We start from the raw sequence: 27,883 nt of genomic DNA on the forward strand, positions 1-27,883 counted from the left end.
GTTTTTTGATTTTTCGTGCAAAGTGTTTTCCAATCTTTTAGATCAGAAAACACTTTCTTCTATTTAAAACTTATATATATATATATATATATATATATGTTAACTAGAAAGTGAATTTAGTTGACTAATTTTTTACATTATAGCTGATAGTTTTTTCCGCATTGTAGTTAACATGTGAAAGTTAAGACGGTGCTTTTCAAGAAAACACTATTTAACAAAAAAACAAGTTCTAAGTGAACTTTTGGTGAATAGATCCTACCATCAATTAGTGGTCATGGAATCTAAGATTGTGAGATACCTGAGCAGCAGCAGATGACTTGTCTGGTCTAATTTTAGGTGGCTCTTGGTTTTAGGCGTTCATAACTAAGAATTGCTTGAAAACCATATTTGTAATATGAATGGATTCTTGATTTGCTATTAAATGTGAAGATTCTATCTCCATCTCTTCTCAAATCTACATGTATTTATGTGCGTGAAACAACTTTCAAGGAATGCGGGGCCAATAAGTAAGATCTTCATAAAATCAAGTAACGAGTTGCTTTACAGGCATGGAATAAAAAAAAATGATATTTTCCAGCTGAGATGATCCTTTCATCAATTGTGCTGATCATTGCCTGATTACAAATCTTGAACGTAAACCCAAGCTCTGGCTGTTTTTGGCGTTCGCTGGAGAAGCGAGGATCTTGTTGTGCTTGAAATTGCTGATAATCTAGATGTTGACGATTCAATGGTTTGACCAAAATAAGCTTAGTGGATGCCGCCTTCTTTTTTTTAAAAAAAAAACGGGTTACCATAAACTATCCGGTATGAGAAATTCTTTTTTTTAAAAAAAAAATGGGTTACCATAAACTATCCGGTATGAGAAAACGATGAAGAGGTGTGCAAAAATCAACATTCTATGAGAGCCCCGCTCCGTGACTCACCAGGAAGTTGATCGCTACTGCAAGTTCTACTGTTCGAGGATGATTCCTTCTATCAGCTAGTGAATCTTTTTCTTCACGAGAACCGTATCATCCGAAGGCAAATTTTACAAGCTGCTCAATCATTTCAATACTTTGTTTAGATTGAGACAGGCGTAAGTCAGTGTTAGAAATACTGTCATGAACTGGTAGGTTTTCAACCCTGCCCTTGAGGCCAGCTGCTATAAAGACTTCAATTGCGAAGTTCAGACAAGAATAGGAGAACTTCAAAAAAAAAGGGTTCGAACTATCACATGTTCTAAATACTATATGATACATAAGACGATATACAAGTCATTACAAAACTTTCCTCTCCAAGAACAAAGAAATTCAATAACAAGTGTAGCAAGGAAATAATGAAATGCTCCTCTACAAAGTATGAAATAGATCAGCGATATAAAGCTTGTTCTTCCAGCTAAGTATCTATCCTTCATCTCATCTACGTATGGCCATTTTTTTTTAATGGGAAGCCCTACTCGGTATAAAAGTAAAAATGCGTATGCTTTCTACTCATCTGCTGCTTAAGTTAGCGGCAATTTAGGCACCTGGTGTGTTCTGGCACCAGTGGGATTCCTCGTCAAGAAAATATAACTATTGTCCTGGCTGAACTATTTCAGAGTATGCACAAAACTGGGGCGGGGCAAGGAAATGAGGGGGAAGATGTGCTGCATCATGTCCAAGATTTCCAAGCCTTGCACACTTTATTAGCAAGATATCTAGCAGCATTAATACCACCAGCAGCCAGGAAACCAGAGACAGCCTGCCTTGCACTTGAAACCATAACAGTACGCTTGATAATCCTTTGCATACTCCTGGCAGCCTCTTCTCTTGAACCAATCACGACTTCATGTAAAACTTGACCTGCAAATCTTATGTCAACGTTATTAAAACTGGCTAGTCCCCAAGTGGTTAAATGGGGAATTTTATGAGTCACCTAGAAACAATAACTGATGCAAGGTTTGGGCCAAGATATTTAAATCATCTTTTGAGTATGGTAATAATATTATGGAATTTGAGTATCACTCAGTTTATTTATGTTCTTTGAAAAATCCAGAGATGAAGATAAACAATTTGCATCATAGATAAGTAACATTCAGTTTATCAAACACCCATAAAAAAATAAAAAAAAAACCCATCATACCAGAATCCTTCAGCACTTGCATCTCTCCTAGCTTCATCCCCAGTTTTCTTCTGACAAGGGGAGGAAGTGAATGAACTAAGGAATGAGTCATTGATAAACTGCAGTCCTGGTTTTGAGAGAGATTGTATAAGAATTTCTAAGTGGTGCTGAAAGATGACTATGTTAAAGCACATATAAACATGTATCCATAAATATCAGTGCAGCCAACATATAAATGCCTGATTTGAGGACTACAGCTTTTAGCTTACAACAAAGGATCTAGTAAAAGCTTACAAATATCAATTGACAGAGCAGTCAATCCAAACACAAGTCAATGAGAAGTTAATGAGAATCATAACAATACATATGTTAAGGCATCATTTCAGGGAAAGCAGTTTAAATATCTAAAAATGCGCTAGAAGTTACAAAGTGTTACATTACTCAACTGTAAGAAAACGTTGGAAAAATTACCCCTTCCAAAAATGCTGATTATAAATAAAAGCCAATGATAACGAGTGCTGCCACTCATGTGAAATGATAGACAATGATTGAACTTCAAAATCCCAAGAGTGAATTATATGTTAATTCCCCAGTTTAATGTTCCTTATTATGAGCTTTTGGTTCTCAAAAAGAAAAGCCTTTCGGCATTTGTTAGCTGGATACAGTGTAGCCAAAGATGCATAATTATTGATTGAATGCTATTACAGTGTCAGTTCTCAAGAAAAGAGAACTGCAATGGAAGGTACAAAATTTAACAAGTTTTGAATTGAGAATATGAAAATTTGAATAAACCTGAGAGATAGTAGCCTGATGAGAATTAGGCAATGAGAATGTCAGTAACTCTTTAGCCTCGTATTCTTTTAGAAATGGTTTATACATCGATTGGAATAAACCAAACTGTCCTTCAACAATCCTCTTCACCTGCAGGTGGTTGCAACCATGAGCAGCAGAAACTCCAAACAATCATAAGAAATGATCACCATTTGCTAACTTCAGCAGCACAAGTCGTAAATCACAAATATCATAGAAACCACAAGAATTCAAGTCACCAACAATATCTACAAAAGTTAAATCAGTGGAAACACCAATGATTACAGCCAAACAAAGTGATAAAGTAACCAGTAACATTTCATATAGATGAAATATAATAATGATTCATCATCAAAGACAAAAGAATTCTGATGCAATGGAGGCGGAACCTAGACCTCATAAATAATTAACCCATTATTTTGACAGTTCACAGTGAGTTAAATTAAATGATGTAATTGAGGAGCGTAAGTAATGCTTAGTAGATCAAATCAGTTATAAAAAGTAGTTAATAAAATCAGCAATTATCATAAAATTTCAAGTGCACAAATTACAAAGCTTATCAGCACTATCAAAAGCTATAAGCAACTTTACCTTATTTTTATCCTCTGCAAAAAGCATGCGCAAGTCACCCATATATGAGAGGCTACATATTTTGGAGTACAAATCTTCCTGCATAAGCATGGAATATGTTGGGGATTCTATTAGCTCTATAATGGTTCACCAGTAAAGGAACAAACCTCGGTGAATTTGGATGGCAAAAGGAGAAGAGCAGCAGAGACTGCAGCCCTCAGATTCACAGAGTTTACATCTGCAATATCCAAATTATCCACGAGTATATGAACCTGTAAAAAAGAACTCAAAGAAACGTTGACATTTGTGAATGGAAAAACATAATTAAGGCAAGGAATACAGAGGAAGTATGAGATCTAATGCAGGCAAGGCTAACAAGAAAAGACATAAAACAAGGTACACAGCTAAACATCGATTCTTATTGTTTTGATCAGAAGCAGACAACTTGAAAAGAGGATGTTAAAATGTATCTAGTCTATAAGGCAGTGAAAAAATTAAAATTTCAGACATAGATATATTACTGGTCATGGAAGAATATCACAATTTGGTTTAACCAGAATAACATATCATGGATCAGTTGCAAGTAGCACCAATTTGGGACTGTGCACAAATCAAAATACCTAACCCAATTCAATAAAGCCCAAGTCCCAGACTAGCTATGGCTGGCTATATAAATCCCTTTTCTTCATTCATTATAATCTATATCATGAAATGGAAAGAGCTGATTTTACACTACCGTCAGCCAACTACAATCCTCCAGTTTTCCTGATAGCCAGAGGCAAGAAATGAGAAAATTTGAGAGTAAAAAATATGCCAGCTCTAAGAATAACTTTGAGGCAAGGATTTAATTGGGCATGAAAAAGAGTAAGCATACCACTTAACAATTCTTAGGAAGAATTTAAAACTTAGTAAAAGAGTTGAAGATTTCTAAGCAGAAATATTTCAAGTAGTAAACATTATGCATGTCAAACACACAAAAGGGACTTTGTCATGAAAAAAAGTTGTAAATCAGCTCGTTGAAAGGATCTCAATAGTTTCAATGATCAAATGAACTAAGCCTGAGCTTGGTTTTAGGCCTTGAATTCTTATGGAGCATGGATTGAAACATGTAGAGTTTAGTTCATGACTTTAGAGCTTCAGAGCCTATATGCACTCTAGTATTCTAAGGTGTCATTTGAATATTCTTTTAAATAAGTGCTAAATAAACATGGAATATGCTCTTTCTATATCTAGCCAGTCCTTTAATGCAAATAGTTAATAATTTCTTCACAAGGGTATTCTTATCAACATTTAAAACATTATCATACAAGTTGTTTTAGGTAGACTTTGCTCTTTTGGAAGAAGCATCATTCTTCCTGCTATTTTCAGATGGAGACTGCAAGGATAACATGAATATAACACAAGAAAATATAACATTGGAATTGAAATGAAAAATTCACTCATTTAGCCTATTCTACAAATATAAAAAATTGAACCTAACTTCAACAGATTTTGGTTTTCTAACTCAATTCATTTCTGTTCTGTTCCAGACAGCAATATGAATCTGAATTAAATTCTATCTCAGTTCTTGTCTATTTTACAATGAAAAAAGTTCAATGCAACCTATCCAATAAGATTCAGAAAAAAAACTCAGCAAACAACAAGAATATCCACAAAACAGACTAGAGAAGATAAGTATAAAATAACAGACAAGACGCACTGGTTTTTGTAGACGACCACACAAATAGAATCTCTCCCAATGCAGTAGATCTTGAACCAAGTCATGCATCCTAACAACACCGTATTTGAGCATCTGAAATGAATTCATCAAACATTTTACAAGTTACTAGATAATACTGGAATAAGGATAATGTGACATGATCTAAAATGCCATGCCAAGGGAAGACAAGCTGAATATATAGTATCGTGTAAGACCTGAATCCCTTTTCTAATTCACAGTATGCTTAGCAAATACCTTGTCATTCCATGTTACAAATGGATTAAAGTGCACTCCTACACCAATCTTATCTGCAACTTGAGTAATCTGAAATAATAAATAAGTTATAGTCTCAGGATTAAGGCAGTTAAAAAAAGATGGAGAGGGAGAGGGAGAGACACCAGTTTTGCACCGCCAAGGGGCACCATCCAGGAGGCATAGTGATCTCCATTCAATTCCATATTCTTGGAAGTGTGATGACCAAAAATAGAATGAGATATACAAAAATATCAGAACTTGAAAAGGAGAGACATCACTCTATATGTTTCTAAATAGTATAAATTTACCTCAGAATGCCATTGCTTGGGATCTGATACGCCAATAATATAATCTACCATGGATGACTACAAAACCAATAGTCACTAAGAAACAAGACCATAGATTTTAAAAATTTAAAGAAAGATGAAGCATAAAGAAACAAATCAATAGAATTGGAAAAATGAAAACTAAAACCTTGTCGTTATTATTTGGATGGAGAGACGAGCCATAGACGCAACAAAATCCAACTGGGGGAAGAACCTTGAGAAAACTCTTCAGCTCGGCAATTTTGTCAATCTCCATAATGATTCTAGCATTAGCTGAACAAGTTTACAATAAGTACAAAATTGAAGGGGCAAGCTTCAACATTTTCAAGACGGCAAGTTGCAACACTGGATTAACGCAATTGAAAGACATGAAAAAAATAAATAAATGCCAGAACTAGAGATAACTCTAATCAAGCAATGTCAAACACATTGAATCATTCTGAAAGTGGACTTAAAAATAAGCTTTCTTGAAATGGCCCATAAACCCATAAAGTCTATCTATCAAACCAAGGCTGCTCATGCCCTCCATCGAAGGCATTTACGTACATCATTTATACAACTTTACGAATTGTGATTTTTGTGAGGCATTTTATCAAACATTTGATAGGCATGCAGAAGAAGCTCGACGTTGGAAAAGCGTTATTGTAAATGGCTTTTTATTACATGTGACTGTATTACATGTGACTGTAAAAAGGAAAGAATAGAGATATACAGAATATGGAGTACGAAAGTAACACTACCTGTCTTCACTTACCCGTTTTTCGGGAGGTTGCGGGGAGGTTGTTTCTTGGTGATTAAAAAACAGGTGATGTTGCTATAGAGGCCAGGTTTTTTAATTACAATTCGTGTTTAATTTTTATTAACATAAGTTTACGGAGAGGTTTATTTGTGTGAGTTTTAATTAATTTTATAAATTTTAAAGTTAATATTTATATAAATTTTTAATAATTTTAAGGTTTATAAAACTAATAATTTTTAGAAATCAAATATAAAACCTGACCAGATAAATTATATTTTTATGAATTTAAATAATATGTTTATTTTTGTGATTTGAGAGTATTTTTATAATAATAAATTATTATTTCAATATATTTAAAAAAACACACTAAAGCATCCTCATAATGAAATTAAAATAACCAATCTGGCCAAAAGAATTAGACCAAATTTTATTACATGGACTTGAAGATCCAGCCGAGACTTGGAATAAAATTATTAATTTTTTAATTCTCACAACTTAAACTCATCTTTTTTAATGAAATAATTGATAGATTATATTCAATATTTATAAAAGATCTTTTTTTTTTTGGACTCTTTAGTGATTAATTAATATTATAAGTGGAAAAAACAATTTTTTTTAAAAAAAATAAAAGCCATAGAAATAGATATATGCAATTTACAATAAGAAAAATTATAATTTGAGGTTTATATTAGTTGTTTTTATAATTCTTTAAGTTTTTTTTATTAAAAAAAATTTATATTTTAGTTAAATATTTATATTTTATAAAATTAAAATATTTTTTATTGTACATCTGGTAATTTATCAAATTTATATAAAATTAGATTTAACATTTAATTAAGTTTGAGAATAATAAGTTTAGAAATTTGTAAGATACATATAAATCTGTGTTTAATACTTTACTAAACTTAAAAATAATAAATTTAATAATTTATTAGATTTATATATATTTAGGTTCGGTATCTAAACGAGTTTAAAAATAATGGGTATAGTAATTCTCTATATCTATATAAATCCGGGCTCAGATGACGATGAATCTAATAATTTACTTGACCCCATCTAATAATTTACTTGACGAGACTTATTAATATTTGACTAAATCTAGAGGGGGGGAGAGAGAGAGAGAGAGAGATCACTAGCCAACCCCCATTCAATACCAGCATACATGATGCACCCTGCTTAGCAATGTACATGACCCATTTTGACATGCTTCCTCAATAATTCTTTTATTTAAACATTGTATAATCAAGATCATGCATTGAAAAGACAAGATTTCTCTGTTCTTTTCCCTATCAAAAGAAGGCGCAAAAAAGAAGAAGAGATAGATAGGTGTACAGACATGCAAACTAAGAGCAAAAACATTAAAAGAGAGAACCCATTCTGAACATACCCCGAAGCTGAAACGTAAAGGAAGCTGAGTTTTGCTTCTTGGAAATCAAACCAGCACTGTTTTGTTTTATTTATTTATTTATTTGAACTTCAAGTTATACTGTGATTTTGAGCTTCAACTGGACCTCTTGCTTATGCAAGAAACAAACGAGTCTTGGTTTCCCATTTTTACATTTCGCCAAATCTCTTTTGCTCAGGTCTTTTTACTTGTAATTTGACACATTGATTGATGTTCCTAAATTGCTAGGATTCTCATTTATGGCCTTTTCTTTTCTTTTGAGAATAAAAATTAGCCATAGAGAATGGGAGGGAATCAAATTTATTTCAACGTTTCGGTTAGTTAAAAAAAAAAATTAATGAATTACAAATCAGATTATAAAATTTACTTCATTTACATGATTCATTATATTACGATTATGTTGTTAGACTTTAAATTTAATATTCTTGTAATTTAAGCTAACATAAGTTATTTAAATCTTTACTTTAAAATATTAATTACAATGAATTTAATTTGTATGTTATAGTGTTAGAAAATGATTTGAAATAAAATTGGTTGAAAAAATGGTTTTGATATGGTATTTATATATTGTATAAAACCATTCATAATGAATTTGAAGTTTATTGATCATTGTTACTAATTTATTCTATAACTTGAATAAATTGTCAAGAATTAATTCTTGAAGTAATTTTATTTCATTTAATCTTCTCAAACTCATTATTTTTGTGTTAGAGAATAATATAAATTATATATTAGGATCTCACTTAATAATTTAAATTTATGAGTTGAGATGGTTATTTGATATAATATCAGAGTCTTAATGACCAAACAGTCACGGTCTTAATAACCAAACAGTCACGAGTTCGAATCTCACCATCCCTATTTATTTGATAAAAAAAATCAAGCATAAGGTAATGTAGATCTGTGCAAATTTTAACTTTTATTTGAGAAAATGTATTGAAAAATAATATAAATTATATAAAATCAAGCACAAAGTAATGTAGATCTGTGCAAATTTCAACTTTTGTTTGAGAGGGTATGTTAGAAAATAATATAAATTATATTTTAAGACCTCACATAATAATTTCAGTTTTTTGGTTGAGATAGTTTTTTGATATTTTATAATTTAATAAGTTATGAATAATTAATTCTTATTAATCTTGAATTAATTTTGTTTCATTAAACTTCAAATATAATGAATTACCAGTAATTAATTATATTTAAAAATAAAAAGCGAAGGAGCTTCATTCTTAGAAGTTGGATAGAAGTTTAGAAGAAGAAGAGGAAAAATTACGGGGCTCTCACTCTTTTGTTTGCCCTTGTGCTCTCTATCCTCCCGTTTTAGGTTCCATTATTATAGAGGAAATATTTAAGTAAGTTTTATAGTTCATAAACCTAAATGCATTCTTTATATGTATTATTATTGAAATCTTGTTGCACTGATATCATTTGCGCATACTGATAGAGTACAAGTTAGCTTTAATAGTAAAATGTAAAATCCGCAACAACTTTCTTTTCTATCTTGGTTTTGATCTAAAATCTATAATTCTACAAATAAGAATTGATGCAACTAGAACGAAAAATAACAAGGTTTAATATAAGTCAAAGTCAGGGTAGAAGATCTTTGCGGGTTTAGGCTAGCTCTTAATTAAAAAGTATTTATTTTTTAAAAACTTCCTATAATAGTCTTCGGAGGTTGGATGAAACTCGTACTCAAATTCAAGTCTTTATCAATCAAAAACTGTAATCTACTATGAAAACACCTATCATAACATAACATTCTTTGAGAAAAAAAAATTTATTGAAAAACTCAGTGATTTTTTTATCTATGAGCTACCTCGTCATGAGCACTTAACATTTTTATGGAGCTTGTCTTATCATGAGTTTCGAATACCTTTCTTTTCAATGATAACATAAAACAATTAATCACTAAAAATTATTAAACACAACTCCATACCAATTGAAATATTATGAAGGGAGAGATAATAAAATTTATTATAAATTAAAACTTTTAAAAATTAAGAATCACATAACTATAAAAAAAAACACTTGAAATATTTAATTTTTATTCATTAAAATCTCATAAAAAACTAGTATAATAACCCTTATAGAGAAAAAAACTAGAAAACCTTACTAATATTTAATATAAAAACATAAAAATTATTCTTCTCAAATAATAAAATTAGAAAAATCTATAATATTAAAAGTATATTTGAGAGTGTGGTTGTATTACTTTTCACTCAGAAATATATTAAAATATTTTTTATTTTAAAAAATTATTTTTGATATTAGTATATTAAAATGATTCAAAATCATTAAAAAATATTAATTTAAAATAAAAAATATATTTAAAATTTTTTAAAAATACATATTAGACTATGTTCCCAAAGATCCCTCAATAAAAAACAAAAAATCTAAACTAAAAAATAAGAAATAAAAATACTAAAAGAAATATTTGTTTTTCTAAAAAAACCCCTCCATCAAATACTGATCTATACTTATCTTTTGTTTAATATATTAATTATGAAATACATTTTATTGATTTCACTAAACAATTTGCTAACAAAATTGATCTTATAAAATAATACTACAAAAAATACAGTGTTTAATGTTGAATCCTCGAGAATTACGACAGAGAAATGTGAAAGCTCGTTCCCATATAATTATTTAAATGCATCGTGACGAGTATTCGATAAGAAAATAGACTCCAACAACTTTATTTAATTAACAGTGTCACCCGAGGGTAGAAATGAACAAAAAGCTAGGATGACAACCACCAAGGTGTCTAAAACTGTAAATACATGAAAAACCGAGGATCTACATATAACAGAATGTGTCACAGAAAACCACGGACGGGTGTCCGTTGTATTGCCAAGTGAAGTCCTACCGAATTTGACCTTTTGTTTTCTCTCGGATTTGGATTTGGATTATAAATAGCTTGGAATCTACTGGTTGTTGTATTTTTTTTAAATATTAATATATCAAAATCATACAAACTTATAAAAAAATTAATTTAAAATAAAAAATTTAAATATTTTTAAAATACAAAACCAAACTCATTCTTAACACTTAACAATAAAATATAACCAACTATAAAAAAAATAAAAAATAACTGACCATAGGTTGTAATTGATTTACACAACTAATTAAACAAATGAGGTGAGATCCACTATAAATTCTTTTACAAATCTAATCAATTAAACCATTATGCAGTCAATGCTTACAAAAAATTTAATTTAAAATATTTTTTATTTAAATATATATTAAAATAATATATTTTTATTTTTATAACATTATTTTTTATACCGACACATCCAAAAAAATTTTAAAAAATATGCAAGAAACACTTTGAGCACCCTTCAATCTGTTCATCATCCCAGATTCTATCCTGCTTCTCATCACCACCATATAGGATGATACCTCATCCCCTCTTTTGACAATCTCTTAAATCTCAGAAAGGGCTTTTCCATGAAGCTTACTTATAATTTCTACCAAATCTCCAAATCCACAACAGAATTATATGGGGATCTCTCTGTATTAGTTCTTCCAACGCCAAAGCTTGAACCCTTTTTACTGCACTAGATCTCCTCTCTCTCTCTCTCTCTCTCTCTCTATATATATATATATATATATATATATATATATATCACAAGTATATATGCTACTCAGGGCAGCTTTTTTATTAAAACAAACGACACACAACTGATCAAAATCCCAATTTATAGATACCAGTCAAACTCCCAAACTGTCAGTGCAAAAGCAATTTAAAGATAACAATAATCCCAATTTAAAGATACCAATCAAACTCCCAAACTGTCAGTGCAAAAGCAATTTAAAGATAACAACCTAGTCATATATGTATGGTTGACATAGTAAATGTTTATTTAATCCAATCAAGAGCAGCCATTTTGATTCATATCAGCCACTTCATTCTCCTCTGACCAGTCAACATGATCTCTGATAAATCTCCAGCAAGGCTGCAATTATCAGATGGTTAAACTGTATTAGTGCATTGACTTTTCCTTGAAGCAAAAATTATAGATCATTGTTTTTCTTTTGAGGCATGATAATACAGACTTCAGTAAGACCAAATCTAAACTAAATCTATTAGCCCTCACAATCAAAAAGATAAAAAGTACAGGGAGATTCAGAAAAATAAATCAAGCAAACCAATTAATTTATTTTCATAATTTAATTCTTGATTTATGGTAAATTTATCATTCTTAGCCTCACAACTAAATATTCGAAGTTGTCAATTCCATTCTAGTTGGTATTCTATTTTTTTAATTGGAACAATACATTCCAGTTTTAAAGCAGTTTAACATATTATTTTGAAGCTGTATTGTTCATATATATATATGTTAATTCAACATTTATATTTTCAATTCAAATCCAAAAATAAATTAACTTGAAATTATATAATTTTAATTTCAAATATAATATTAAATATTAAGTAACTAAACATATTTTAGTCTCCTTTTTTTTATATCTATCGTTAATTTGAGAGGTGGATCTAGTTTTAGAAAGCTAAAGCTAGATCGATATACATCAAGATGAATGGAGGAAGGTGAAAAAATGAGAGGAAGAAGAAAGAAGAGTAAGAGGTTGTAGATGAAGTCACCAAAATATCATTTCATTCTTCTGCCACTAACCTATATTGCATGCATGTATAAGAAAAAAAAGCAAATAATAATTTTACTACCCTTAACTCCACATTATAATTAATTAATACTCCTAACAACATTTAATTAAATTAAGAAAGAGTGATAAAAATGTTGTTAAAAGTTATTCCATATCTTATTATTCAAGAAAACATTAAATAGGTTTATATATGTACCTTAAATTTTGGCCTCATCCAGTTCATGGTCATTTTCCTTGTTCACCTCATCACGTGCATTGCTTTCATTCTCTAGCACAGCATTTCTTTCCCGCAGCAGTGCATTGCTTGCTTCAAGTTCCATCTGCAAAAAAAATGTTTAAATAGTGTAAATATGAGTTCAACAAGCCTTCAAATGGGAAACTGTCTTCGGCTTTTGCAAGTGGACTGAGACAATAAACTGTGCAATGCTTGCTTCAAGCTCCGTATTTCTTTCTTGAAGCTGAGCATAGGACTCCATCTGCAAAAAAAGTAAAAAATAAATATTTAAATAGTGTAAATATGCGTTCAACAAGCCTTCAAATGGGCAAATGTCTTTGGCTTTTGCAAGTGGACTGAGACAATAAACCCAAGTTGTTGTTCTGGAGCAAATAACATGACCAAACATAAAAGGGAAAAAAGAAAAATTAAAGAAAACACAATAGAAAAGAGAGTGAGAAGATCTAAATCCGTTGATAGAATACAATTGCTTGCAATAAGGATGCTATGTACTTTAATATAATTGGCGTATGGTACATATATAGGAAGGGAAAAATTCTCCTCGATCGCATGGTAGATTTGATCAATCATAGATACCCCAGCTGTTTGTTGTGATATGGTAGAAATTTAGACTAGACAAATTGATAAATTGATGTTAGTTAAGGGTTGCATTCTGGTGATTTGATGAAGAGAAGAAAATACTTACCAGTAGATTGGAAAGGCCGGTGGTCTTCTCAGTCAGTTCATTGCACTTGTCCTTCAAGTAGACCAAGTTTTTCTTCTGACGCTTCTGAGATTTTGTCATCCAAGCTTTTCGGTTCTTCAGGTAGACATTTTCCTTCACGAAGGAGGTGTTTGCATTCTGCACAATGATTGCGGAAAATGATCAATTACGTATCAATACAGGGAGGCACAAAATATTTAAATCATCACCTTGTATTTTGCAATATGCTTGTTCATGCCAGCCATTCTTTTCCTCACGTTTTTTATCAGAGCAGCATTCAAGGATGTGTTCTCGTTAATGACAGCACCTGCATGCAGATTCCAAGGTGAGCTGTGTTCAGAGTCAAGAAGAATAAATAAAATTAAAAGATCGAGTCTAGTACAATCACTCGGCCTTGTGACCCAAAAAGTCGAACAAAAGTGATTGGACTCTTTTCTACCCAGATAGTGGATTTGTGTATAGATCCAAGGTGGATTTGTGTAGTTAGTTGTTCTTGCAAGTTTGCTGAAGAAAAATGTAAACCCTAAGTGGAAACCCTAAAAAAGGTAATAATTGACAATATTGAGTGCTAGAAAATCATAACTAATATCTGGCAGCTAGCCTTGAGATCAGTGAGAGAGAGAGATTTATCCTGAAAAATACATGCACAAAAACAAAAACAAAAGTGCTGGCCGTAGAGGTTGATCTAATGATCAGACCAGTCGCATAAATTATTCCTGGTAAGAACTTAAAATTAATAAAGTGCTTAATCAATGAAAGCACCAATCTTTTCCCTCCCTTTATTTTATTTCTCGTATGAGAAGAATAAGAAAAGAAAAGAAAAAAGCTTACCCTTAGCATCAGAGAAATTTGAGTAAGGCATCAGATGCGTGTTGATGTGATCTGAAGAAGATCGATAACAAAGGTAAAGATCAACTTATAAAACGGTAAAAGTAGGAACGGAGCTTGATGATCAAGCAGGTGAGAGCACCAGAATTATTGTGTTTGTTTTCATATACACTACCTGAGCAGCTGATGGGTCGGTCGGTCCCGGAAACCGGCGGTTTTCTGAGGACGAAATAACTGGCCGGTGTTCTAACCTGAGAGTACAGAAAAAATAGCCAGCATAGGCCAAGTAAAGAACAGGTATAAAATAAAAAATTTATAGGCCGGACTTATCGCAAGAAACCAGAAGACGACGAAAGAAAACTCGGGGAACCGCTCGACACCGCACCATTAGCGTCTAATACATGTCGTGAAGGTAGTAAATTTTTTCTTACTATTTACTAATGGGTGTTTCTTAGTTTACTGATGCTCAACATTCATTAAAGAAGGAGGAGCCGTCATTGCTGACTAAGAACATGTAAAAATAATCAGAGAAGGAGGGCAAAAAATAGGTGCTTTTAACCTCAATAATGAGGGCATGGTACTCGTCGTTGGTCCTATGTTGGTTCTGTAATCTTCAATAATGCCATTACCATCTTTGTTTCAATCCAACATGCTTTAAGATAATGGGAATGTTACTTTTACTACCGGCCTCCGAACCCATGGCGTGGCTGTGATAACATGGAGGACATAAGTGAGGCCAGCTCACTGGGGATATTCTAGACATTAAAGGGACATTCCTATGATTTGAAGGGGGGACTCAAAGAATTGGAAGATCCACCCCCGCAATTAAAAAGCAGGTGACTGGGATTGATGTGGGTTCAAGGGAGGCTAAGCCCGACAGAATCGTCCACCTAAGTATTAAATGTGACTAAGCTTAAGAAACTTGTTTCCATCATTAGCGTTTGAAAAACGTCAAATTTCAAGGAAAAAAAAATCTGAAAAATTAATGACTTATAACCTCAATGGTTAATTAAAATTAGAAACTACTATCCCAAAGTTTAAGGAGAGAAATTGTAATCAACCTGAGAAAAAAAATAACTTCTTCATCCGTATAAAAAAGATGAAGTAGAAGTTGATAAATGGTTAAAAAACAAATAGATATCGAGACTAAAATGATACCAGCAAACAATTTACTTTTAAAAAAAGCCTCCAAACTAAAGGGAGGACAAATTTTAGCTTACCCACTTGATTTTGCTTCTCATCCCAGCTGACGTTTCTCTCCCCCTCAGCAATTCCATCTCTGAGTTCTTGAGTTCACGAAACTTCTAGCTATGTGGATCATGCAGTACCACATCATGCTTCCTCTTGGTTTTTTGATGTGCACACCTTTCCTTGCTTTGCCTTCCTGCGCTTTGTCGAAGCTAGAGTAATTAATAGATAAAGTTAAAAGATAAAAAAAATGAGATCTGTAATTTAACTATGGGCAGGAAATGTGCTGCTTACAGATATGTTCAGAGGCTTCCTGGATGAACTACCATCCGGTTTGCGGACTCAACGTTAATCAAGACATAGTACAGTTAGTTTGTGGTGTTGTTTGAAGTGGAAGAAAAGCACGTTAGAAATGTAGCAGTAGCAGGGCGTAGTACTGATATGACATGATATCCATGAGAACAGCTCACTTATTAGGAATTTCGCTTCGAGCTTCCATATTTTTAAACTCCCGGGAGAGGCACGGGAATCCAAGAGGACGGGGCAGCTATAAGAAATTGAAGATTTTTTAGTTTCTAAAAAAAAAAATTAATATTTTAAATTATCATGTTAAAAATAAATTTAAAAAATAAAAAATATTATTTTAATAAATTTATATTCAAACACCACTATAATATATATAATAATTTACTGTCCAATCCGAAAAAATTGTGATTAAAGAATCATTGACAAAGACGTGATATAATAAGACAAATAGTTTTGTGTGGGCATGCATCGGCCAGGACTTGGATTAGAAAATTGCATTGCTTGGTAAGAGTGATTTGGTTCCGAGCTAAAAGGTATTTTTAAAAAAATATTTTTTATTTAAAAAATAATTGTTTTTTATTTAAAAATTTGATTATTTTTTTAAAAAAATTCACTTAGCATATATTGATATTTTATTTTTTTAGAATTAAAAACAAATTTAGGGAGTTTATATAAAAAATAAAAAATGTAGAATTAAAGAAGACAACTTAAGTTTAATTATTAAAGTTAGTTAACATGATGACAAATTCCATTATTTCTACTATATCTTTATAATGTTTATCATTCATGTTTTTTTATGTATATGATCAAAAGAAAAGGTATGATATTTTTATTATGATCATTGTAGTTCTGACAAATTAAAAATTTTACATAAAAAAATACAGTGACCAGTCATTTTCAAATGTTTGAAGAACATATATTTGATAAATAGCAAGAAAGTCATTGGAGATTATTCATTCTAATATTTATATTTATAGTAAAGATAAAAAATATATATAATTACTTTTATTGAATATTATAATTAAAAAAAATTGTTTTTTTAGGATTTGGTAACCACCTCAAAATATGATAATAATTATTTTTAAAATGTTTTTAATTCATAAATACATCAAAATAAAAAAATTTAAATTTTTAAATTTTTTTTAATATCATTATATTAAAACAATCTAGAAACACATAAAAAATTAATTTAAAATTAATTCTTTTTAATTTTTTTAAAAAACACTTTTAAAATATAAAAATAAATAGATTCGAAACTTACAGCACATAAGCAATTAAGCATTACATCAGGATGACATAATGAGTGTTTAAGAGCGTGACAACGATTATTTTTTAATTTTTTTTACTTATAAATATATCAAAATAATATTTTTTTTATTTTTTAAAAAATTAATGTTAATATCAACTCATTAAAATAATATAAAAAAACCAAAATAAAATTAATTTGAAATAAAAAAATTAAAACTTTTTAAAAATACTTTTAAAATATAAAAATAAACAGTAATAGTCATTATATACAGTAGAAATTCTTACATTTGCCATAAATCGCCAATATCATCTTGAGAGAATAAAAAGAAAAAGAAAAAAAAGGGCAACGATTAGATCGTTGTTGTTCCGAGTATCACTAAGCACTCCTCCACAACTATCACAAGCGACGTAAACCGTCATCTCTAAAAATTTTATGTTGAGTTATCTGAAATTGCTACTTGATTGCAACTTAAATTTTAATCATGGAATCCTCAATTGTACATATATATACATAATGATTTGTTTTCAAGCATCAATCGTGCCTTTTTCTGCTTCTCCTTCTTTCTCTTCCAGCACAATATTACAAATATAATTGATATTTTATTTTTCAATTTATATTTTATTAACCTGTACTAAGAATGGTAAAAACATCATTAAAGTGTAGAAATCCACGTTACAATGAATTATGATCCATAATATTTTACTATATCTATTAATGTTTTTGATAAGCGAGCAATCATTAATGGAGATACATATGTTTAATATTTTTTTAAAAAAACAAATCATTGACGGAGACTTTACCGTGGAATTAGTTTTATATGACGGGTCCACCATGGTGAACTGTTAAGCACTTATGTTTCCAAGAACTCGGCAATTTGTCGACATAAACACTAATTATATATTTCTTAATTTTGCTTTCGCACAGGCTAAATAATTACAATTTGGAAGCTATTTATTTTCAGGTCCATAAGAATCAGTGGAAAAATCAAGCTCCAGGTAATTAAAAAATAGTTCTCTTGTGGTTTATTGAGATTGGGATTCATTCATGTTCCTTATAATATGATATATTACGTGTCATTAATTATGATACTTGAAACTAAATGGATATGAATTATTTATTACTCATAATCCAACACTAAAACTTTGTTATCTTACTTCTTATATGCCTTTTAAATTTATTACAAGAAATATTTTAAAAAAAAAGAAACTAAGAGAGCAAAAATAATAATGAAAAAAGGGGTAGAGACTCTAGAGAGGCTAAAAAATACATAAAAAAAGGTCAATAAGTAAATAATTATGATTTGAAGTGTTTTTTATTTGAAAATATATTAAAATAATATTTTTATTTTAAAAAAAATTATTTTTAATATCAGCATATTAAAATAATATAAAAATAAACAAAATAAAATTTCAAATTAAAAAAACATGTTTTACCGTGTTCTAAAAAACTGACTTAGTAAAAAATAAATAGAGGTTAGAGAATGACCGTATATTTTGAAACAAATTCAGAGCAATTAGTCTCAGGGATATTCTGAAAGCTAGGCTTAAAATATAGAATCAAATCGAGTTAATTTCCCGATATTTTACGAATATGAATATATTTTTCTCTGTTAAACTTATACTATATGAATTCCGCAAAGAATTCTAACATGCCATGGATAACAAAATAGTTCTTGTAACAAACGACACACAGCACTTACGGAACACCAAAATGAAACAGCATCACAAACACCTGACTTGTCCATAACATAAACTGCGAAGTTGAGGGGCTATCTGTCTGTGCATGACAATCATAACTTATTACACATATATGTTCGATATATAAATTGATAAAGAAGAGGACAGAAGCAGCCTGCGCAGGACGCCAAATCAACCACTCCCTGATCGACAGTGAACATACTTTGTTGAAGTCCCTGCAAATATCAAATGAAAAACCTTCATTATTGATGCGTTTTACTTAATTTGAAGCCAAAAGGTTTCCTTTCCTTTGTTTTTAAATCTTTCTTAGGGCAACATTGGAGAAAGTTGCCAATTACTATTAGTATCTATTTTCTCCTTAAGAGATCTCAAGTTCAATTTTTCTTTTTTCTCTTTTTGTAAAAACGTAAAAATGAATGTAATCGATGGCCACATTGCTAATAATATTCCTACCAGTGATACCTCAGGAACCTAAAACTGCTAGCAATAACTGAGAATATGATGTTGCCTCACTCAATAATTTAAACCTTCGATTGAGTGATTCTTTGAGATAGCCAAGTTAATTAGAAAATGAGATGGGCTAACTCTCCCTCTTACCTCCACTTCGCAAGTTGTTGTTTCTTTTTTTTCCCTTGTGTCAGAAGAAGTGTTGGATTCTCTTAAATTTAAACAACAGTAACAATGGTACCTTGTCATGAAGGGGTGCTCCACGCCCCTTCATTAATGTTCGTCATTATTCATCTTGTCACACAAAGCATCGTTTATAATCTGGAGTCTCTTGGCTTTAAGTTTCCACTTTTCAATCTCTTCGAAAAGCTCGACTGTTTTCGTGATGTCTGGATTTTTCAATGAATTCATTAGCTGCTCATTTTTGCGCTTCAGCTGTTTGTTTTCTTCCACAAGATCAGTAGTTTCAGAGCTAGCAACCTGTAACACAGTTAGAATAAATTCATCATATAAAGAGAATCGTTAAAAAATCCATGTTAACCAAAAAAACAACTGGGATGTTTTGAAACTTACATATGTCCACAATAATACTATTAATTAAAAGAAAAAATAAAAATAATAAGTTTTGAACTTATAATTATTTGATATTAAAAATTTAGTATCATGATAAATAATCATTTTAAGTAGTACAGATGATATGATTTATATTATTATGGGAATTAATTTAACTAGCTGCTAAATTAGTTACAAAATTCCCAATAGTATCTTAATTGCATCCTTTTCTTTTCTTTTCCCTTAACTGCTTTCACAGTATTGGATGGGTTCCAACAGTGAAAAGTCTTAGGACAATGCAGGGCCTGTTTAACGCCAAAGAGATGGTTTAGTGAGATGGAGTGATGGACAAGAATGGCCTTGCAAATCTTGGACTAATTGTCTGTTTTGTGATTTCCTTTCAAGATTTGTGTATTTTGCCGTATTGCTCCTTTGTTGAAAGTATTCGTCAAATAAAATAGTTTGATTCAGTTAGATGATTGCAACGATTAGCAGATTAAGAGAAAAGAGCATACTTACTAGTTTCTCAGACAGCACGTCCACCTTTGTGTTTTGGCCTTTAAGCTTGTTATTCAAGCGGCTAACTTCTTTCTCCAAGTGGCTAACTTTCTGTACGAAAGTCGTCAGTTTTCTTTTCATCTGAGCTTCTCCCTCTTTTAAGCTGGCATTGTCTTTCCTTAACTCGTTGTTCTCTTCGGTAACCTTAACCAACCTTTCCTCGTTTTCTCTTCTCATTTGCTGTGCGGTATACAGAACAAGAGGGTACAAACTAATTATAATGGACACTAACGATACAAAAGTATGGGTCGAGAGAAAATTAATGTTATATCACCTCCTTTTTTGCCCGAGATTTCCTGTCACTCTCTTGTTTCCTTAATCTTTTCTCAAGATCAGCATTGCTTATGTTTGAAGACTGAGAACTTCCTGGTTTATCCAACGGGGAAAGGTTCATCTGAGCACTCATGGAGGGATTCACCGTGTAAATAGCACCTGCAGTTCCCAACATGTGGAAGTGTTTGGTTGTGCCGCGTTCCAAATTTAGAAGAACAAAGTCTTGGTAGGAGTTGTTAGTCTTAACTTGCATTGAAACGTAAATATTAGCTACAAGGGAGTAAAACCAAAATATCTTACATCTCATCCAAAAACTCATAACTTTTTACCTGAGTTTATAGCTTAACTTACATTTATGTTTCCTTCCTCCCTTGCTAAGATTTTTCCAACAGCTTTTAGCTAGGTATAAATTTTATTAAACAAATGAAAAATGCATGGCTATATATCATATACAAGAACTGCCATAATGCAACAGACTCATAGCCAAGATTTTAAACTTAATGTCCTTAGGATTTTCATAAAATAGTACTAAAAGACAATTTTATCAAGGGTAGCCGAAGCCTATGTGATTATGAGCTCGCTCATTTTTCAAATAACAAGAGCAGTCCAAGTTTAATTATACCTTCTGGTTGATGCAACCAAGGAGAGAGTGGAACATTCACCGATCCATGTTTCATTGCATCACCAGGAGCTGCTCCAAATTGAAATGGGTATGCTAGAGGTGGATTTAAAAGCTTAATTAGAAAAACAAAATCCTTAAAAGACATTTATATTTTTCTTAAAGAAACATAAAATCAACAAGAAAAAGACTAGCTATATAATAAAAGCTTCTAGTGCTTAGCCCATGATGATACGTTTGTGCATGTTTCATACGATGAGAGATCAGAATTCCTACCATTGGGTCGAGCTGTCTGGTTATGGTTTATTTGAGTGTTCACCGATTGGAAGTACTCATGATTGACCAGAGCTGGCAGTGGAAACATATTTGCTCCATGTTCTGCATTCAAGATTTTGAAACTCAAATCCGAAAGAGATATCTAAAGTTTGCTCGAAGAAAAATATATGTTAGCAAAACACTAGCAGCTAAAGTTTCCGGCTAGCCAGCCTATCGTGATAAAGAATTAGCAGCTTGCACAGAAACCATGTGAGCCCAAAAGCTTAAATTTATGAGTGAAACCTTAGAACGGTTTTGTATTAATTATAACATACTAAAATCCAAAAACACACACACCTCCTGGTTGAGCCGAATATGGGTCCACGGCCATTTGATCATTCGCCAATCTGTTGTTCAGTTCATCACCAGCACCATACACGTTCGAGACGTTTACTACAGTAAGGTTCGGTGTTAGAACATGTTAAACCCTACAAAAGATTTCAAGAACTGTCCTAAAGAGAAATGCGTGTGTTGAATAATTGACAAGTAGAAAGCTAGAGCTTCTTGTAACCTACGATGATGAGCTTACAATATTTGACACTTAAAAAGTAATCAAAATGATCCATAACGTTTAGTTAGCCTATGATGATAAACTGTTACATATTATCCTTCTGCTGTAGACCCCCACATATTTACATGCTGCTAGCATTCCAGTTCTCGAATATTTCTATGAGGCCATCCCTGAAATTTCTGCTTAAAAAGGTTTCTAGTTCATGCTATTAAAATACATAAATGAAGTCCTAAATGTGTCAAAAAGTTCACTAAATGACAGAGTGCCAAGCGTATAGTAGATCTGTTTACAAATCCTCAATGAAAAAAAAAAATTATTCACCCAATGATATAGAGAGTGTTAATCCATAACTGATCTGGGGGGCCTTTTCACATCAATCTAACAGAAGCATAAGAAATCTCTGTTTCTGTGCTAAAGAGATAGAGTCGAAATTCCAAGGAAGAGAACAAGAACTAGTACTGGTAGACGAATATAATCAGTCATTTATGCCATTCATAGGTAAGACCTTCATATAACAATCAATAAAGTTCTTGAACAATGAAGAACAGTCATTTCTCTCTCTTTCTCTTTCTCTTTCTCTTTCTCTCTCTGTTTTTTTTTGTCTCCTGTATGAGAAGATTAAAAAAAAAAAACTTACATGGAGCATCAATGAACTTTTGGCTAGACATGATTAAGATCCCCTTTTTGATTAAGATCTGCAGAAACCAGAGAACAAAACTATGGATCAAGTTGACAAAATTCAAAATGATTGTACAACGTTTCTGGTGAAGGAGAACAGGATTTTCTGATCAAGCAGTAGTAGATGTATCTTACAGAAAAATTATGAAATGGAAATTAAGCAGAACAGCTACCAGAGCTTGATTATGAAAGAGCTGAGGATGCACCCAAACTTCGATGAACTATGTAGGTTCCTGAAGAGGGGGACGTCGGCCAGTCCTAGAAACTGGCAACGTTGAAGACCAGGGGTGGTGCTCTTTCTTAAAATTCAGTGGCTAGAAAATCCAATCCGTCAACATTTAATGACAAAGGTTTATGAAATCCAAATTAAGATGGGACTACTGGATTTAGGATATCGCACGAAAGCAGGTGAGAGGGTGAGGAATAGTTGCCCCATCCGCTCGACCTTCGCGCTACTAACGAGCTATACATCTGATTAAGATGGGCTTTAACTGTATCTTTTTCGCAACGATGCTGGTAAGAAAGTATCTGGTAAAACTCCCTGTGTAATTTAGTCAATATTACTGGAGCTTTTGTTGTTTGACAGGTTGCGTAGTAATACTTTGCCGACTTTTACAGCACTGAACTATTCTCAACAAAACCTTGTATATCTTTCATTACCAAACTTTCATAAAACATATAAACTTCACCTGTGAAAAACCTCAGCGGTTGTCTATCAATTTTCTCTTTCTTTCACCTAACTGGTGATTCTCTCATTCTTTGAAACTCAAGAACTAAAATAAAATTTACAAACTAAGGGGAGTAAAAAGAAAATTTGACAAAATCAGAAAAGCTAAAGGGCACTGACACAAAAGTTTTTTTAAAAAAAAATTTAAAAGGCCTCCCATTTTATTTGGGCCTCTTCTTTTGAACAATAAAGCTGCTTTATATATATATATATATAATCGAGTGTAATTCAGAAGCAAGATTTTATTTTTTAGATTGAGTTAGCTATATATAATAATAAGTATATCAAAATAAATTATCAACCTCGAACTTTAATAAAATTAACATTAAATGATCAATTTAAAAAAAAATCAATGACCAAAGAAGAAAACAAATAAAAAAAAGAACCGCAATTGACATTATATTTTTCTTAAAAATAAAAGGCATGTCTGTCATGTTTTTCACATATTTTTTAATTAAATTTTTATAGATAAATTCAAATAAATTATCAACCTCAAATAAATTATTAAAAAATAAAATTAAAAAAAATAAACCACAAAAAAAGACAAAAAGAAGAAGAAGTAAAACACTATGCAAAAGGCTTCAGTTATTTTTTTCTTTAACATACCATTCTTTAAGAAAAGACTCTCATCTTTATTCTTTATTTTATCCGCTCCCTTGCGTAATAATAAAGCTATATTTATTTTTTATTTTGAATTTTACACTTCATTATCATTTATATTTTAATTTTTTTTCAATAAAATATCAAGAAAAAAAAAAGAGGAGGAAATTAATGCGTTCATTTCCATTCTGATCCTTATCATTAATATTTTATCCAACAGAACCTTAAAAACACGGAAAAATCTATGATTGGTGTCCGGTTTGCCGATGAAAAAACAAAAGAACAATTACAATTAAAGAATCATTAAGAGAAAAAGCCGCCATGGATAATCATAAAGTTGATGCTAGACGACAAGTAGCAAGACACGGTTTTGCGTCGCCACGAGGGGCCATAAACGAAGAACGAGGACCTGTTGCCGTTTGCAATAGAAAACTACATTGCGTGGTGGGTCCGCCGAGCGACAACCCACTGCTCTAGACTGGGAATAGAAGACCCTTTGATCATGCTCAACTGGCTTTGGATCATTTGCATGCACAAATTAGACCAATAAATTATTGTTTGAATTTTTTTAGAATTTTATTTATTTTATATTTTACTAAGCTAGGGTCAAATTAGCTCATGCTCAAACAATCGTAGATTTTTTTTTATCGAATATTGATTATTTAAATTATTAATATTCAAAACTTTTACTTTTGAGTTTTTTTTTTTTTTTAACAGTTTAGAGTTATAATGTTTTTTTGGTGACAACATCTTTCTACCCCGCGATAAAAGAGTATTGTGAGGGATCAAAAGGTAGAGCAGAAAAAACCTAATACATAGATTTGATTGGTTGATCAGCTATCAAGGAGAGACACAAACACAGCTGGCAATGGAGAGAGGGAGGCTTCACTCGGCGAACCAAACCTAGATCTATTTTATTTTTTAAATGGGACCTATATAGGGATCATGATTATACGATAGGCATAGGTGTAGGCACTGGAGACATAATCCATAGTCAATTTTTTCGCAGAAGTGTTCCCAATGTTGATAAAAAGTTTCTTTAATGAAATCTTTTTCTTTTAAAAAATTATTAAACAGGTGTTAGAGTTTGTGAATTTTTAATTGAAGAAATTTTTTTGTTATTAGAAGGTAGAATTTGCAAGATAAAAACTCACTTCTGATACCGAATACTTGCAATATAATATTTTAGAAGATAGAGCTCGTCTTGATATGCCTATAATTTTATCATGGCAAACTATGAAAAACAAATATGAATTTTGGAGTTTATACAAGGTGACTAAAGAGATTTTATGTTTATATATATATATATATATATAAGCAATTAAATTGCTATTACTTGCCTTCTTGCTAAATTAACCTTCTCAAAGGATAATTGCACAAAGATGCAAAAGGATTTGGACGGCAAGGAACGTGAAGAAGTTAATCTTCTAGAAGAAGCTCAAACATAATTGCTTGGTGGAGACAACGTTGACATAACAGGAACAAAAGAACCAGATGAGTAGCGAAGAAATTAATGACTATAACTTGTTGGGTGATCAAACTAAATCCAAGGACTTCATAGAGATTTCTGATTATGCAACCAATCAACCTCAAGCTCAAAAAATCTAGAAAGCAGTAACTGACAATGTTACAGAAGAGCATGAATTGATTCGTGTAAATAAGCAGGGATTGAAAAAAAAATGGAAAAATAAGAATCAAAAGCATCAATGTCACAAAGGAAGATCATGTTTGCCGAAATGTAGAAGTTGATTGTAATAGTAGGCTGAACAACCACTGTGACCACCGTGGAGCTTAGACAGGAGTAATGTGACTTGAGGTGGTCTCTGAAGAGGTCGCTAGCGACACATGGTGGCTGAATGGAGCAGCAGAGGAACATGGAATAATCCGAGGGCTCATTACATGATTGTTAATTATGGGATGTAACCAGTGTTTTGAAACCTGCCCGGTCTGGCAGGTCGACCCAGGATCTAGCTGACCCGGGGCTGGAACCGGGTCAAATTGATAAAAAAATAGGGTAAGCCGTGACCCGACCAACCTGGCGGGTTGACCCGACGACCGTGTTGACCCAGCAAAATCCAGTTACAATTCGTTGACTTTTTTTTTTTTTTACTAAAATGATATCGTTTTGAAATTTTTTTAAAATAAAAATTGACCCGGCTGACCTGAATGCCCAGTTAAAACCTGGTGACCCGGTTAAAACCCGGCCACCAAGCCTTGAACCGGGCCGGCCACCGGGCTAGATTTTAAAACTTTAGATGTAATATTATTAATTTTATAATATTTTGGGTGCATGTTTCAATGCTAGGTTGAGCATAGAACGTTGATAATTTGGATAAGCATAGCATTTGTCCTTGTGCTGATATATTGTAGCATCTCTTTGAATTTTACTTACTTGATGAAGAGCGAAAGACAACAAAATTCTTCGGGTCTTAAAATTTTATAAAGAAGACTTTGAAATAAGATTTTTAAATATCAAAATCGGATGAAAAATAACATATAAAGTTATTTAAACAGGAGCTAGACCGACCCTGCTAGTCAATAAAAACCTAAACCAAAGAACATAATTAAGAAAACACTCCTACGAAAAATTATTGATTGTAAAAGCTAAAAATATGATAAGACATGTTGATACGAACATGAGCCAACAGATTCAGCAACTGGAATTATAATAGATTAATAAAATTGACAAATATGCATACGTACATGAGTACATCAATAATGATAATGGTTCCATTGACTCTCCAGGCAATTATTTTATTACATTTTGTTTAATCTCATATACATCAAGTGCCTGAAATACATATATATATATAACCACAGGAGGTAGTGAAATAAATCGTGCAGAACTGCAAGCGGCGGGAGACCTCTCTCTTCTGTGGATCAAACATCTTCACTCATCAGAATAATAACTATATTGCGAAGCAATTAATTCTGAAAATTTGCGGGAACCTACAACATTAAATCAGTACCTTGTGATGCTAGTTCTGCAGTCCAAGCTGGTCCTTCTCGTTGTTTATCTTTTCACATAAAGCATCGACTATCACTTGCAAGGAGTGTTTTTCATTTTCTAACAGTGCAATTTTCGCTCGAAGCTGAATTACACTCAAGCTTTCTGGATTGTTGATTTTTCTCGTTAATTGATTAATGTTATGTTTGAGCTGTGAATTTTCACGCTGGAGATCTTTATCATCGGAGCCACCCTGACCAAAAAATGATTAAAATAATAATGAATAGTTACCCTATAGATAAAATGAGTCAATCAAAGAAAAAAACTTTTGATCAGAATGTCATCAGCCTCATTTTTCTATCTATTAATTTATGACATAATTATAAACGCTGGAGATCTGTTTTGACGTAAGATTTCACCACTAGGAAAAAATTGACATGAGACTCCAGTATGAATTTGTTGCTCGGAAGAGATCCTAACGTGGTTAATCCTGTAAACCAAGTCACCGGGTAGGGCATATAAATAGAGGAACCAGGAATAACCTATGACTTGCCTGTCTATATCCTCGAAAGGATGATTAAATCTGTTGTGTATGGTCCCACACCGTGTGATGGTGGGACCATCACATTAAATGTCATGTGATGGCTGTCTCTTGGTGTAAATATTAATATGGTTCGGGTACTCTAGCTATAAGAAGAGGCAGCAGAGCAGCCTGTGTTCTTTCTTTGATTTCCAGCTCGTTCACCGTTGGATTGGGCTGAGATTTTGACAGCAGCTTTTAGACACGTTGATCTTCATTCTGGACGGTCGGATCGAAGATTGGTGGTGTGGAAGCTGTCCGTTTTGACAGAAAACGGGGCTGTCAGTTTTGTGAGTTTTTCTCAAACAATTCTCCTTTAATCTTGTTGTAATCCGAGAATAAGTTGTTCTTGATGATATATATATTG

At 31.9% G+C, this 27,883-nt stretch overlaps 3 protein-coding genes and 1 long non-coding RNA gene across 13 annotated transcripts; 1 reads left to right on the forward strand and 3 right to left on the reverse strand.

Annotated features, from left to right (window-relative positions):
- The first annotated feature begins 71 nt into the window (after positions 1–71).
- LOC105113675 (uncharacterized) lies at positions 72–26,862 on the forward strand. Its single transcript, XR_840006.1, has 3 exons — positions 72–98; positions 187–189; positions 26,698–26,862. It is a non-coding gene; the product is annotated as an uncharacterized LOC105113675 (long non-coding RNA).
- Positions 1,198–6,581, reverse strand: LOC105113674 (translocator assembly/maintenance protein). 5 transcript variants are annotated; one of them, XM_011009949.1, is made up of 11 exons: positions 6,494–6,581; positions 5,888–6,002; positions 5,722–5,778; positions 5,557–5,619; positions 5,414–5,482; positions 5,159–5,251; positions 3,627–3,731; positions 3,481–3,558; positions 2,872–3,000; positions 2,101–2,206; positions 1,198–1,820 (listed from the first exon to the last, which is right to left on the reverse strand). In XM_011009949.1, exons 2-11 carry the CDS (start codon positions 5,993–5,995, stop codon positions 1,630–1,632), a joined length of 999 nt encoding a protein of 332 aa, XP_011008251.1. In that variant the 5' UTR covers positions 5,996–6,002; positions 6,494–6,581; the 3' UTR covers positions 1,198–1,629. The 5 variants fall into 5 exon arrangements, with proteins under 5 accessions (XP_011008251.1, XP_011008250.1, XP_011008253.1 ...); XM_011009948.1 differs by having other exon boundaries at positions 5,888–6,012; positions 6,494–6,580; XM_011009951.1 differs by having other exon boundaries at positions 5,888–6,012; positions 6,480–6,570.
- LOC105113673 (uncharacterized) lies at positions 11,641–15,882 on the reverse strand. Of its 3 annotated transcripts, none has more exons than XM_011009946.1 (8): positions 15,490–15,644; positions 14,445–14,520; positions 14,273–14,323; positions 13,651–13,748; positions 13,424–13,579; positions 12,921–12,979; positions 12,700–12,797; positions 11,641–11,839 (listed from the first exon to the last, which is right to left on the reverse strand). In XM_011009946.1, the coding sequence occupies exons 1-7, from the start codon at positions 15,544–15,546 to the stop codon at positions 12,701–12,703; spliced, it is 594 nt and encodes a 197-aa protein (XP_011008248.1). In that variant the 5' UTR covers positions 15,547–15,644; the 3' UTR covers positions 11,641–11,839; position 12,700. The 3 variants fall into 3 exon arrangements, with proteins under 3 accessions (XP_011008248.1, XP_011008247.1, XP_011008249.1); XM_011009945.1 differs by having other exon boundaries at positions 12,700–12,817; positions 12,941–12,979; positions 15,490–15,641; XM_011009947.1 differs by lacking the exon at positions 11,641–11,839 and adding an exon at positions 15,752–15,882 and having other exon boundaries at positions 12,699–12,817; positions 12,941–12,979; positions 15,490–15,669.
- LOC105113672 (uncharacterized) lies at positions 18,648–23,172 on the reverse strand. Of its 4 annotated transcripts, none has more exons than XM_011009943.1 (9): positions 22,836–23,172; positions 22,625–22,679; positions 21,771–21,866; positions 21,435–21,536; positions 21,162–21,254; positions 20,541–20,698; positions 20,228–20,446; positions 19,398–19,636; positions 18,648–18,924 (listed from the first exon to the last, which is right to left on the reverse strand). In XM_011009943.1, exons 2-8 carry the CDS (start codon positions 22,650–22,652, stop codon positions 19,430–19,432), a joined length of 903 nt encoding a protein of 300 aa, XP_011008245.1. In that variant the 5' UTR covers positions 22,653–22,679; positions 22,836–23,172; the 3' UTR covers positions 18,648–18,924; positions 19,398–19,429. The 4 variants fall into 4 exon arrangements, with proteins under 4 accessions (XP_011008245.1, XP_011008244.1, XP_011008243.1 ...); XM_011009942.1 differs by having other exon boundaries at positions 22,622–22,679; positions 22,798–23,172; XM_011009941.1 differs by having other exon boundaries at positions 22,622–22,679; positions 22,836–23,171.
- Positions 26,863–27,883: the final 1,021 nt, after the last annotated feature.

This window comes from Populus euphratica, unplaced genomic scaffold (genome assembly GCF_000495115.2).
Source record: "Populus euphratica unplaced genomic scaffold, PopEup_1.0 scaffold443.1, whole genome shotgun sequence".
NCBI lineage: Eukaryota > Viridiplantae > Streptophyta > Magnoliopsida > Malpighiales > Salicaceae > Populus > Populus euphratica.

Bases quoted from the DNA above. Each gene is read 5' to 3' on its own strand.
- LOC105113674 (XM_011009949.1), bottom strand. From the start codon at position 5,995: ATGGAGATTGACAAAATTGCCGAGCTGAAGAGTTTTCTCAAGGTTCTT. The intron at 5,779-5,887 runs GTTTTAGTTTTC...TTGGTTTTGTAG, and splicing joins ATCCAAATAATAACGACAAG to TCATCCATGGTAGATTATAT. The intron at 3,001-3,480 runs GTAAAGTTGCTT...AACCACCTGCAG, and splicing joins TTGCAGAGGATAAAAATAAG to GTGAAGAGGATTGTTGAAGG.
- LOC105113673 (XM_011009946.1), bottom strand. From the start codon at position 15,546: ATGGAATTGCTGAGGGGGAGAGAAACGTCAGCTGGGATGAGAAGCAAA. The intron at 14,324-14,444 runs GTAGTGTATATG...GATCTTCTTCAG, and splicing joins CCGACCCATCAGCTGCTCAG to ATCACATCAACACGCATCTG. The intron at 12,798-12,920 runs GTTTATTGTCTC...AAGCAATGCACT, and splicing joins CTTGAAGCAAGCATTGCACA to GCTGCGGGAAAGAAATGCTG.
- LOC105113672 (XM_011009942.1), bottom strand. From the start codon at position 22,652: ATGTCTAGCCAAAAGTTCATTGATGCTCCAT. The intron at 20,699-21,161 runs GTATAATTAAAC...TGGGAACTGCAG, and splicing joins TTGGTTGCATCAACCAGAAG to GTGCTATTTACACGGTGAAT. The intron at 19,637-20,227 runs GTAAGTATGCTC...ACTGTGTTACAG, and splicing joins ACGTGCTGTCTGAGAAACTA to GTTGCTAGCTCTGAAACTAC.